Genomic DNA, 14,168 nt, shown 5'->3' on the forward strand with positions numbered 1-14,168 from the left:
TTGGGGTGCGGCAATTACGGTCCTGGGTAGCATGTGCATCACATGATGATGTCGATTCCTTATGTTGTTGAAAATATATATCTCATGCATGGGCTGTATTACAACAAAACCCGCAGGTCTCTCCGCCGTTTGCCGGATACTTTCCAAACGGCTTACTTGGGTGGTTTTCAATGTTCAAAGTTTCGGGCTGCAACGAAAAGCACTAGGCCCTACTTGTACTTGAGTAGAATGTATGCGTTGCTACTTCTACTTCGACTTGAGTTGCCTTCTTGACAACCTCCGATTAATGCTATGTGAAAGCGAGAGCTGCCGAGCAATCTAAAGCAGCATAATCGGCAGGTCTGTAGTTGGCTTAATCGAAAACTAGAGACGTGCTGATTCCGAAAATACAAATTAAAATCTTGTCAGTGCATTGGATTGGAACCCCCCGAAATAGCCCAAAAGTCTGAAAATCGGCATTGTTCCGTGCAATGGAAATGCCGCAACCGTAACACAATGACCATTGACCAGTTCCGTCGAGCGGAATCAGCAGGAGATTAGCTTCCGATCAAGACCAGTTCTGTCAAATTAATGTATGTTTCACACCCCCAATGCAATCGAATACGGTTACTATGAATTTTATCAAATGTAGTCGCATTACAATTCACGATTACTCCATGTCCAGGTCCACTGTCAACAATTATGGAACGATTTATGATCATGATGAATCATAGTCATCATTACTACTTCGTGGTTGCGTCAAAACCACCTACTGCATTACTTGGAAATCTCAAGTCTGCACGGCATCGTAATGAGAGGTTCCCGACGAATATTCGAAATTAAATCCAGTGACACAGGCACTCGATTTTGTCCAGCCATACTTGAAGGTCGTATCTAATACACAAATATAATCGACTACATTCGCCCGCATCGATAAACCGGTAACACCTCACGCTTGCGGAATGTCATATCTTCCTCTGCCGCATTGCAATTGATAACTCGGTATGGCAAAATATTTTTCATCGGATAGAATTTATTTTCAGAAAATATATGCCAGAAATCGAAGTTAAATATGCTTTAAAAAGTAACGTCATTTAGTGCAGGGAAATTTTTACAGATAAAATGCTGCGTTCGGCTTCAGCTCGAGAAGCCGTGTACAACCTAGGTATGGATTTTCTGATTAGCATACATGTGGCAATGTGACAAAATAATACCGTGCAATCTAGACCAGGCCCGTTGGTGGATATGGCCAAGAAAATTGGATAGCCGTCATGAATGCTTCTAGGAATCAAGCGCATCAAAATATTGCAGAAGTGCTTGGAGATCGATATAGAATACTATAACATGAAACCTGTGAAGCGTGAATACATTGCTTCAGGGCAGGCAATTGCAAGCAAATATATATTTTATCATGTATGAAAGATGAAAGCGTGGTCCTCAAATATAGACAGCAGAGTCGACTGACAATGGCTGCTCAAAGCTCCACTCAAAATCTCAAGCAAACTAGTGCTTCACAAAGTACACCTGCACCAGGACGAGACAACATGCCAGTCTAGACAAGTTTTCAGTAACAAATTTACCAAAATTTAAGTTTGGCGACAGGATAATACTACTCACAGGTGGCAGATGCCTAGGATTCAAAGTTGAAATTACTGTGTTTCCACTTTGATAGCAAGCACTTTCAATACATTTGGGACACTACTACTTGTAATTGAGCAGTATCTATCGGCTGAACCACAACGGGAACACACACACTAACACTGTCAAATTTTCAAACAGCCGACACATACACACCAAACAATAACGCAAGTCACAATGAACTCGAAAGGGACATTTGAAATATTATTCCGATAAAAATTCCCAGCTATCCTGCAATATTAGAACGGATTGCATATGTTAATAAGTAGGAGGATATAAAATCTGAAACTGCGACGGAAAGATAAACTGAACGAAACCTTATAAAAGTTGGGGCATAGAAAAAGTATAGATACATCTGCAAGTTCTCAAGATACAACGATGCATATATATCTGCATTCGAACCTAGGTAAACCGACGGATACGAGGTTGTTTGATAAAACGAGACTGTTAATGTACATTTGAAAACACTAACGAGTCGCATACACAGGGTTGCCATCGACACCCAAAAATTCTATAGTTGACCCGCGGCACTGGTAAAGGGATGACTGAAAAAGAATCATCACTCTTGTCCAAACGTAATGCCGACTTAGTGTGCCGAAAACAAGGATAATCTCAAGGACACAAGTCAACAATGAGGGTAAATCTTAGAAATAAGGACAACGCAGTTATACAAGATGCCACCCTTCGAAATTGGGTCAAATCTTGGAATTAAGGATGCCATGGCAACCCGCGTATACACGCAACAATTCACAGTACGACGAGCACTCGCAGAAAAATCTCGAATCAAGTCGAATCTCCACGCGGCGTCACGAGACACCGCCACATTAAAAACTGCTTCGACGACACGCTATCGCTCGATGCCTTACCGCCAATCACAATCATCATAAACTGATTGTCGGACTCGCAAGCCAACGGCCGTGATCGGAACTGTTCCGACGCGTTTTTCCTCCGAAATCCATCGTCTGCAGGGCTCAAAGAACCGACCGAGGCGTCAACTGTGCCAAATTCCGCGTCGTTACTGTCGATAGACTCCAGTTCTACATCAGATCGACGAGATGAATGTCTACGGACTGGCTCAACGAGCGTTATAAGCGGAAACCCCACTTTTTTGGGGGTCTCTGGAGCGCCTGAAATTGCGTCCGCCACGGTAACATGCGAAGACCGCGAGTTCGAAACGTCGATGAAGCTAGTTTCGATTTCTTCCATCGAATCGTCGATTAGGTTGTACGAGAATATTTTCAAACTGCTTCCGTTGGTGATGTTGCCAAACTTCATCCGCGACCGCACGTAGTCTCCCCGATTTCCGTCGCCCACAAAGGCGGGTAAACTCGGAGGGTTGCTGGAAATCGCGGGGGTGATCGGGTCCATCGAAGGGTTGTCGTACGCGAAATCTGATTTTTTATCGCCAGGCGAGATCAACAGCGCTTTGTCTGAAGAAGGGTTTCTGTACTGAACGGATTTTTCAGAAAGTTTGGCGTCGTTCGATAGTTTTCCGCAGGAAACGCTCCTTCCATTGTCGACCGCGTCTTTCGTAGACGGGCGACTCTTCTTTACTTCGGGAAGCGACCTAAATTATGAGGTGTCAGAATCGTACGTCAATGACACAAGATCAAGGATGAGTAAAATCTATGACATCCGTATCCGAATCGAATTAGTACCGAAAGGCGGCAGCGGACTACTTCAAAACACTGCCGGATTCGACGAGCGCATGCATAACTGCGTTTGAGAGGCGACCAAGTAATTTCGACTCAATCACAAGTACAAGTCTCGGAGACATGTCAAAACTGCTTCAAGCGAAGCAGAAAATGAAGACGTGAAAAGAGCTCGAGTAGTTTCAAGTAGATTTGGTCGATGGGTCACACGATTTTAGCAGTGAATCGGAGGCAACCACTTTCGCAATCGCAAGGATCATCTACGCGACTAACGCAAATGACCACTACAAATAGACTGAGAAAGTCACAATTTTTCATAATGCGCTTCTTGCTATAAGAACCATGCAATGCCCACGCACTCTTTCTTCAGTTAGGATATTGTGGTACGTTGAGCATAACGCCATGTCAACCTGTTTGTTTTATTTGAATGTTTATGATTCACAATGAGAAGACAATGAATGGGCTGTCTATAATGGTAGGCCTATAAAGTAGGCTACCAGCTGTAACATGTCAAATGGTAAGTTCCCCGACAGCGCAAACATCTACGATACAAATGGCATGCAGGTTGTAAAATTTTTTTTACTTTGTTTACAATTTCGACATTTTTTGACCTAACGCTACAATTTTGACCTTTTTCGACACGTAACAAAAATTGCCCTAGTAATCATCAACCTTGAAAACCCCTGAAACGATTTCTAAATGTTCTGCAAAATTTTTTTTCACATTTTGCTGACCAGTCTAATCAGTTACTGATATATAGGGGCTTGTAGACGATCAATTGTAAATATACAGCACGGCTGCAGGCTTGACGATGCCGGTCTGTCCCTATCGTCGACTCATTTACAGGGAAGCCGGTAACATACGCGTACCTGGTCCGGAAATTCTTCTTGAGAAGTCCCGGCGAACGAAGCGGTATCATCGAGTGCCCCGACACGGCGGGAGGCTTCAATCCGTTTGCGTGGCATTTTTTCCACGTCGGATTCGAGAGTTGCAGCCTCCACATGGCGTTTGAACTCGCCCCGAACATGTCGCTGCCGCCAAACACGTACATCGACCCGTCAGCCTAGAGAAAATTGGAGCCTTGAAATTTTCAGGCGATAAACACAGAGTTACAATTTGCGGTCTGGTCTCAAGAATGGTGATGATCAGTAGGCTCGTCGTTGAGGTTTTGAGGCACTGAGAAATTGGCCTCGTGACTGTGCATAACATTGTCGGCATTTAGCCAAAATTGTGTTAAAATAGCAAGGCATCCATCACCACGAATTTCAGAATAACTAGGCATTGAAAATAGCGAGTGTTCTATCAGTGAGTCATTAAAAATAGAGATATGGCTTCGACTAGGGACATGGTTTTTATACTGGCTTTTTTGAGCACAAGTCACCACAGGCCTAGCACGACCTGCAAGTTTATTTGGCAAGATATTACACCGTAATCATTTGCTAGCAGTCGAATGTCATGGAAATTGAACGATGCAAAAGCCAACCGATCGCTTATTTGTTTTCCAGCACTTTAAACTTAACGAACTTATCATGACAATATTTTCTGATACTGGTTCTTCCCCCACATCAGTCAGATTTACAATCTTGAATCCATGATTAATGTTGTAACCTTCATGTTAACCAGTATCGGTCACTAAAATTTTATCGGATTAAGCGTAAAATTATAATAACAGCTAAGTTAATACTCTAGCATTAACACTGCACATATAAAGTAAAAAGGTATGTTTGTCGATGTCATGACAGATCAAAGTGAACGCCAACACTCCAAACTTTACCAGGTAACCTAAACTCACCAACGACATGGAGTGGCCAGACAGTTCCGCCGGCCCACCTTTTGTTTTGACCGATATCCAATTCATGATATCTGTTAAAAAAATGGCCGCGTTCAACAGATGCATCACTTTGGATACGTATTTGAATAATCCCTCACCGAAATTCCATACGATGACATCGGACACGGGCTTCAATCCGGTGAGACCGCCGCTAACCCACATAGACTGTCCATGGACTGCGGCACAGTGGCCGTATCTCCCGTCCGGGGCAGAGTCGCTCGAAGCGGCCACGTCGTAGTGCCAGCTCTTCGTGTCTGAAAACGGAGGCGGTTGAAATGCGCGCGGTCGCAAAAACTGAACTTCCGAGATTATTTTGAATAACCAAAACCACGGCACTCCATCACTATACGGCAGAAATCTTGGTCCAGGGTTGGAACCAAGTCACAACGCTCCGAGTCATAAGTCAATCTCACTTTTATGGTTTTGACTCGAGTCAAGCCGAGTCATTTTCAATCCACGACAGAGTCCAAGTCAGAGAGCAGAGGACCGAGTCCGAGTCGTGGTATTATGACTCATGACTTGAGTCCGAGTTCAAGTCATTGCGAGCTAATTCCATTATAATTTAGCAAGGGCTGTAATGCATACCCTCAGAATTGTACAATATTTACAAATGTTGTTCTCTTATGAATTCTAAGTGGATTGCAAAAAACAAAATTGAAAAATTTCCAACGGTTTAAAAGATAATGTGATTCAAAATTCTATTGTCACTAGGTGGCGCTACATGCAAAAATCTTTAAAATCGATATTTTTTGCTTAAATTGATGGTGGAGAACCAATTGAAATGTCTAATTATACAATTTTGAGGCCAAGGAATCGGAAAAAATCAACTTTTTTGCTCTAAACTCAATGAAAAAAAAAGTTACGGATGAAAAAAAAATTGGGGGGGGGGGGGCCGGACTTGAAAATCCATGTGGTGTTCAGTTTCCACAAAAAAAAATTATTGCAAAATGTACAGTATGAAGCAGTATGGTTAATATAAAATTAGATTTTCAAAGTGTAATCTATTCCTTCATAAAATCTCAAAAAAATTTGTTTTTGCAATTGTTGATTGCTTAAAATAGTATTTACGGTGAACAGCTGGGCGCTGCTGCCCAAAATCGTATAATTAGACATTTCAATTGGTTCTCCACCATCAATTTGAGCAAAAAATATCGATTTTAAAGATTTTTGCATGTAGCGCCACCTGGTGACAAGAGAATTTAGAATCAAATTATCTTTTGAAACGTTGGAAACTTTTCAATTTTGTTTTTTGTAATCCACTTGGAATTCATAAAAGAACAACATTTGTAAATATTGGACAATACTGACGGCATGCATTACAAATGTCAAAAAATTTGCTAAATTATAATGGAATGAGTCTGTGTTGACTGCTCAGTTTCCGGTTGAAGTTTTGTTAAACCGACTTTTTATAACATAATATACTAATTTACCTCACTTTTAACAGTTTCTGGTAGCATTTTCAAGTACCAGTACCAAAAGACAAAATCCCAATAGTGCGGTTACTTTACTATTCTTGGAAATTACAATGCAATGTCGGTCTTGGCCGCCTGAGTCTCGAGTCATATTACCGGGTGCGAGTCATGCGCAATGACTCGAGTCCAAGTCGAGTCAATCTGTGTCGAGTTGAGTCATATCCGTATCTCGAGAAAATGACCCGTGTCAAGGCGAGTCATCAGAAAATCGTGACTCGAGTCATTACAACCCTGTCTTGGTCCATGAACATTCCTAGCCTTGGGCAACATGTTTTTAGACGAGAGATAAAATATTGACAGACTATTACTGGTGTGAAGGTGCATTTTTTAAATACTCGAAAAAATCAATTCACTACTCGACTCAAATCATTACAATTGATACCAGGGCTTGGATTCGCATACCTGAGTCGTTGTGACAAGTCTTCATAATCGTAGACTCACAATTTAGCAAGTAAAACAGATAAAAAGCTATAGAAACCAACAAGAGATATACAGAACTACATATCCCTGTAATGTAACTGTAACCAACGATAGAACAGGATAACGAATAATTACCGAAATCGAAAAGCCACATTTCCTTCGTTGGGCCGATTAAATCTTGATATCCGCCATACACACACATGATATCCATGTACAACACGGCAGTGTGTTGTCGACGACCAGACGGCTCCTAAAAACATTTCAAATTAATTCGATTCGATTGGTCAGTACTTCTTTACTCAATAAATTAGAAAACACAATCTGCACTTGTTTAATGACGTGCAAATCCAAGTAGGTCCTACACGGTGCTTTGGGAATTTTGCACCAGAACAATCAACGTATTTTGCAAATAGCAATTATGCAGTATCAGCCTCGAGACATGAGATATCTTTCTCGGGCGCTCACCGCTCATATTCACAGAGCGCGGGCAATTTCACCGAAGGCAAAACTTTCCACTACTGATCGGATTGTTGTTAATACTTGGATGTATATGTTTGCTATCATGTATAAAAGTACCAGAATAACAGTCAACCAATATCTTATGATGCACTAATCGTATCGACTGTGAAATTTTGATGATCAACACATTTGAGAGTTGAAAATTGCAAGAGAGAACTTGTTACTTGAGTATAAAAGTAGCTAAAATAATCTGGTCTCCTAAATAGCTTCTGATTTGTGGTTAATGGTCACGAATCAAATATTGCATTAAAAGTATTGAAATAGTTATCTGAAAGAAACAAGTCCCTCACATGGTATTGTAGCTGGCAAGAAAACGTACAAGCATGATGTTGAAGATTGATGCGGTGGAGTTTGGACAAAAAGCTTAAAGGAAGGGAGTATCTATCAATAAGATTGATTACTTGTGCGAATTCTTAAAATACGTACCACCCAGTCAGATGTCTGACATCGTGACACCACCCAGATGACATGACAGAGAGTAAAAATCTACAGATAAAACCAACCATTGTTTCGCCGCAGCTGCTAATTTTGGACCAATAGCGTTCCTCGATGTCGTAGCACCATAAAGGAGACTCGTCAGCAGACGCGAAGCTTGTCTCGCCGCCGAAAATGTAGATCTTCCCTTCGTAAACGACCATCGAATGTCCTTCCAATCTCGAAGGTGAATTTTTACCGGAGGTGATCTCCGACCATTGCAGCGTCTCTGTAAATGTGAACGAGGTTATCGTAGGCTCAATTCAAATGTGATACAGCCATGTTTGTTGCTAATAAGATCAGTTCAAACTGGATTCACATGAAAATTAATTAAAAATGTGTGTTCAAGTTCGCCTCTCTAAAGTGTAGGCAAATTGCAACATTTTCTAATCCTGCGTGACACACGGTGCCAAGTAGAAATGCAACGGTGCAGAAAAACATACCACAAAAGGATGACTACGCTTGTTTGCACATAGTACTAACAATGAGTAAGTAAATAAATATAGGCCTAATGTCTTTTATTATATATTTTTCTGATTACATTATCAAAATTAAAACAAAGTATCTATTCTGACGCCAGAGTAATAACATTTGGAATTTGTGCTGTAATTTTACCTACAAGGTGCTGATTAGTTTCAACTTGAAATGTCATTGAACCAGAGGATAGCTTGGGAAACTTACAAGCAACATCAAGTTGGGGATATACCAGAAAAAATTTCATAGACGAATGCACTAGTCCGCTGACGTGACTTAAGACTTTTGAAATAAAACACAGAAGACACCTTCATCTGCCTGTGTCACTTAACCAAGGCAGGTTCGATAGGCGTATTCAACATCTCACGCATGGTAAATGTTATAATCTTGTCTAGTATGTCTGTAATGCAAGTTGTAGGCCTACATTGCACATGGCCCATGTTTTTCATGGCTTATGTCGAGAGATGAACTCTGTTTATTGTAATCGCAAGTAGTTGTTTGACTTTGTCAAGCAGTCTTGAGCGATCAGACATTCCTGACTAAATATTTATAATGATGTGAATCTGTACTGAAGCTTATCAAAGGTATGCTTGGACAAACACTAACTCTATCTCCATGGCAGGGTATTTCAACCGTTACAAAAGCGAAATAGCGGAAAGAGGCTGATGGATTACCGCTTGACGCGAAGTATCTGAGGCCGGAGGCCGCATAAGAGAATGTGAAACATACCGCAATCAAAAACCCAAAATTGGTTTAGCGTTCCACGGCTGCCTCGCCCACCATACATATAAATCTTATTGTCGAACGTGCAGACTGCATGGTTGATTCTCTGGGCAGGCTGCACGCGCTCCCCGAAAACAGGAGACCACGAGTATTGATAATGCTGAAAGCAAGGATAGTCGGTCAGATATTATCATAATTCACCTTAAAGCATCATAATAATCTAAAGTGACATACTGACATGGGTGGCATGATAGTGAAGGGGACAAATACACTAAATATCATGACTGAACTATAGTGACTCAGGTCTTGGCATGCCTACCTATAATAACAGATGGCGTTCATTATACCGAAGTCACAAAATTCTGCTGAGAAACGAAACATCAGATTTGGATGTTAACCATATATTTCAGTTTGAATTACTAAAACTAGATGCGCCGGCAAAAAGAGCTCATGCACGGACTTGAGCACTAAGATTGTCTGGTGCTAGTCGCATTTTTACAGAAGTTGATTGTTGCTGAATACAACCAAGTAGACGGGGAATGCGAGACACCTAGTAAAAACCCACACATGTGAATGAACGAATGTCCGGTAGCCCACACAGCAAGGAAAAACGCAATTAGGTGATCTGAATGGTTGACATTTTTTCAAAACAAGGAGCCAAAATCGACTTATCAACTGTTTAATCAACTACAATTTGGGTGGATCCTGAGCAAACAACCACATCTTTACAAAACATTCATTCAAGTCATGAATCATTCCAATTGTGTTTCAAACAAGTTGCTAGTCACAGGCTGTGTAACATTATCCATGGTAAATCATGCAGAGAGTAATGGAAGTGCACCTCGTGCATATGCATGAAACAAAGATTAAATCAAAATCCCTCATGTAATATGCATGCAGTTTATTGTTGCAGCAGTCATCAACAACTTGTTAACGACCTGCAGTGTGAAATATATCGTTACGTCACAGCTTTTTTATTCTTTTACTGAGCAGTTCATGTTCTATTTGACTGTTTGAAATACTGTATAGCAAGCATTCACACAATCACACTGATCTCGATGGTGAAAGGATTATAAACAATAGATTATAAGCGCCTCAAATCAGCCATTCAGATAAACATGATCTGACATTGTGGACTGGGAGAGAAGGGACCATTGCTCAATATCATTTTGAAACTCGACGGTGAGGAATGATTGATAATGCTCTCAAATAAATCATTAATCAAGACATGCTCAGGATCATGCACCATGTGTTATGAGATGCACCACCGAAATAAATTATTCTTCATTGCATCAAGCGAAGAATTATCAATGACTTGATGGAGACAGGTATTTTATCCATGACGCTGATGCAAAAAAAAAGTGTAAACAGCGAAATTGGAATCAACAAAAGAATGCAGAACAATCCCACTTTTACCATATTGTTACATTTCCAGATGACTTCCCCACATTAGAAGCTGATTCTGGACAACCTATCACAGAAACGGATATGCGATAAAACTATTTTTATAAATATTCCCAGAGAATGTACAGGCCAATATGGTCATTTTCAAGTTCTCTATTGTTTGTGCTCTTTTTCAAATGGTGAATAGAATGCAGGTTTACATACATTTATTATCAACAGGTCTGCGGTGGACATTGCTATGCCAACAGACTTACTGATTTCCGATTTGTATTTCCGTAATTTTACATGTATAATGCGCAAAATTTTACCGATTTTTTGCCCTAAAATAGGGGGATGCGTATTATACATGGGTATAGCAAGCCTTGAAAAAAAATCCCTTGATCAAAAACTTGAAATCACACCTTTCTTCGTGTTTGTTTAAATCGCGCATCACCTCTAGCCATTGGGTCCCGTAATTCGTATTATAGAGTATAAGGCTCTGCCAAATAGAGAAGCCAAAAATAGGGGGATGCGTATTATACATGGGTATAGCAAGCCTTGAAAAAAAATCCCTTGATCAAAAACTTGTAATCACACCTTTCTTCGTGTTTGTTTAAATCGCGCATCACCTCTAGCCATTGGGTCCCGTAATTCGTATTATAGAGTATAAGGCTCTGCCAAATAGAGAAGCGTGTTGCCAATTAACAAAAAGTGTGTTTCTAATTAACGAGAGTCATCTGCAAAGCACAAGATCTCTTGCTGAGTTGGTATGCAGTTGGTACGCGAGCGAAATCAGGTCGCTGATTGCTACAAGCGTGCGCTGCAATCCTTGTTGATTCATCGCGTCAACGACAGGCCTTAACAATCGCATACACAAGAGGCCATGTGCGCAAGATATAATCGCTTGCGCAATCAGTCGCATCTCCAACAGGACTGGTGCGCCCGACATAACCGTTGGCCTGAGCAATCGCGTCTGTTATTTTAATAGGCCTGGTGCGCAAGATGTCGTGTGTCGCTAGCCTGAACTATCGCGTCACCGATCTCACAGGCTTTGGCTACTATCTTAGGGTTACCATATTTCTGTGATACAAATTCTGGACACCCTTTAGCGCCCACTAGCGGATTTACGACGTCACACTAGCAAAGCTTTGCTGATAGACCAGAGGTGGTCACGATTCGGTTCAGGAGTATGTGGCTGTGTGTTGTGTAACCGGGACCGAAAGAACATGTTTTCAGTCCTTTCCCGCCCAAATCAACAATGATTTTGAGCCCACCATAGGGTAATCGATGCAACTTCTGGGGGGGTGGCTTGCTATATGAATCTGGTTTCTATGTGCATCATGTCGTTAAATTTTTTGAATGAATTCTGTCAATAATATTGGTTGTTCGCTTGTTCCATATATTACTATAGATAGTTACTATACTCTCCGCCCACATGAGTTAGCAGTAGAGCTGGTGGTGGAGGATGATGATGAAAATACAGGGAGCGTAATTGTACATCGTTAAGTCCGATAAGATCGTTTATCAGTCTTATGCCGGTGCGCACCATGGAGCTTTATAAACACCCCACATCCAGTGGTTTCCAACCTTTTATGGTCGCAACTCCATCTCCAATTTGAAAATGTTCCGTGGCCCAGATCAAAATTTGACGAGCTGATTACTAAAAGAAGTCAGCACCTTTGCCCGGACTTACTCACGGGCTATATTGGAAGCTGATTACGTTCAACATATTCGCGAACCCCAGAATTAAAGGCAAACGACCCCCACGTTTGGAACCACTATCTTTGAATAAAGCATTTAAACGGCCTTAACGATCTCTAGGAATATACCGTTCTCCTATAATTGCGACTACAATTAGGCTTATTCCAGTAAATGAAGGTTGTTTGTATTTACATTTTATTGCAGTTTTTGCGAGGGTGTGGTAGTCTTCATACTAAAATCAACAAATGTGATGGTAAATCGCGCGCAGCGCGCAGAAAAATATCATGCATCAGCATAAATATTCCCCAAAATAATGTTTTTATGTTGATTTACGAAAAAATTACGAGCCTACGTCGTCAAATCTTCAAAATTCCGGACATTTGGCATATTTTAGAAATTCCTCCCGGATGCTAGTTTGAACAGTGAAATTCCGGACATCTCCGGGAAATTCCAAACGTATGGCAACCCTATACTATCTACTCTTGTTTGGAGACAATGCCGTTAATTGTATTATGATTAGCAATCATTACGTCACTCATGATTGTTCGACAGTGACATCGCAAAACAGAACATCATCGAATACTAACCGCAACTGTTCATGTACTGCGAATGCAGTGTGCGTACTATACATGGGTACAGCCTTTTTCACAGAATATACACGTCATTTTAAGGGTGCGTATTATACATGGGGGCGCACTATATTCGGAAAATTACGGTAATTCATTTATTATTCTAAGGTATACTTATTGTAGTTACATAGATCAACAGATTACTGACTTAAATAACAAGTTAAATACATGACTGGATGGGTTTCTGGTAATATAAAGTAGGCTACAGTGCTCACAAATTCCTGGAAAAGGAATGCCAGTGTCTGCTAAACAATCAAATTAGACTAGATATAATTAGCTATCGATAATTTTAGAGACACGTACCTGTTTATCGCTGAAATCGTGCTGTGGTGGTTTGAAACAGCTGTAATCTAAAAACCTCATCAGTAATCAAACGCTATAAACAGGAAAACATATGCAGTGAAAATTACTGAAATCCAAAAAGAATGTATACCGCCCAGTTGATTTGCTCTCTTATCGTTAGTTATATTCTGAATATTTGGGAATGATATCGAGTATATACCATCTACCAAGTCAACTATTTTATCCTGTCTGGTGTTGGTAGGATTAACCACCAATGATATATGAAGCATCTCACGTAAAATTGAGGGCGAATTCCGCATTTTATATTTTGTATAGACTATACATCAGTACTCTTCAACCATTTTGGGAATGGCACAACCTTGTAACTCAAAACTGGTACACCCCAGTCAACAAAATACTGAAAATTTGTTATAATACCAATCGGAATGTGCAAGGCTGCAAGGTATAGGAAATACCAAATACTATTTAGCGTTATTGATTACCAGTCTAACATATTGGCCGTGCCTACTGATACATCATACATGCCACTTCATTTTCATCGCTGGAACTTTTACATTATCACCTGCTACTTTTAATTAGTGTGCAACTGTGCATGTCTCTTATTTAGAATTTCTAGGCCAACACCGAATTTATTGACAAACTAATGTATGCTGATTATTCTTTATGGACCTGCAAACAACGAAGTGACAACTGTAATTTGAACTCAAATAGCATTGCTATTGCACTATTTATAACCATCAGGAAGATGTAGGCTACCTATCCAAGAAGTCTTGAGCTATCAAGGTTGTTCTTCTAGACCAGACCTGGACAAAGTGCGGCCCGTGGGCCAAATGCGGCGTACGGAGCTATTCTGTGCGGCCCGCGAGATGATGCTTGGAATTCAAAGATATAAAACCTGGTTTTTCAATGTTGATGTTGGGACGAAAACCATAGGCTCTATCAACTGAACAGGAAATTCGTTTACCTAGAA

At 40.7% G+C, this 14,168-nt stretch overlaps 1 protein-coding gene across 2 annotated transcripts; it reads right to left on the reverse strand.

The window, feature by feature from the left end:
- Positions 1–992: 992 nt before the first annotated feature.
- On the reverse strand, positions 993–13,799 carry LOC145452053 (uncharacterized). Of its 2 annotated transcripts, XM_080330265.1 has the most exons (9): positions 13,199–13,799; positions 10,599–10,653; positions 9,189–9,342; positions 8,015–8,214; positions 7,128–7,242; positions 5,199–5,354; positions 5,062–5,132; positions 4,139–4,332; positions 993–3,184 (listed from the first exon to the last, which is right to left on the reverse strand). In XM_080330265.1, the coding sequence occupies exons 2-9, from the start codon at positions 10,599–10,601 to the stop codon at positions 2,401–2,403; spliced, it is 1,677 nt and encodes a 558-aa protein (XP_080186391.1). In that variant the 5' UTR covers positions 10,602–10,653; positions 13,199–13,799; the 3' UTR covers positions 993–2,400. The 2 variants fall into 2 exon arrangements, with proteins under 2 accessions (XP_080186391.1, XP_080186390.1); XM_080330264.1 differs by lacking the exon at positions 10,599–10,653.
- Positions 13,800–14,168: the final 369 nt, after the last annotated feature.

This window comes from Botryllus schlosseri, chromosome 12 (genome assembly GCF_051294905.1).
Source record: "Botryllus schlosseri isolate E-star chromosome 12, Bs_hap1, whole genome shotgun sequence".
NCBI lineage: Eukaryota > Metazoa > Chordata > Ascidiacea > Stolidobranchia > Styelidae > Botryllus > Botryllus schlosseri.

What these genes read in the sequence shown, in the direction of transcription:
- LOC145452053 (XM_080330264.1), bottom strand. Translation starts at nt 13,258, where the DNA reads ATGAGGTTTTTAGATTACAGCTGTTTCAAACCACCACAGCACGATTTC. An exon ending in ACGATTTCAGCGATAAACAG is followed by an intron (nt 9,343 to 13,198) that starts GTACGTGTCTCT and finishes CCTTGCTTTCAG; the next exon opens with CATTATCAATACTCGTGGTC. An exon ending in CTGGCCACTCCATGTCGTTG is followed by an intron (nt 4,333 to 5,061) that starts GTGAGTTTAGGT and finishes AATTTTCTCTAG; the next exon opens with GCTGACGGGTCGATGTACGT.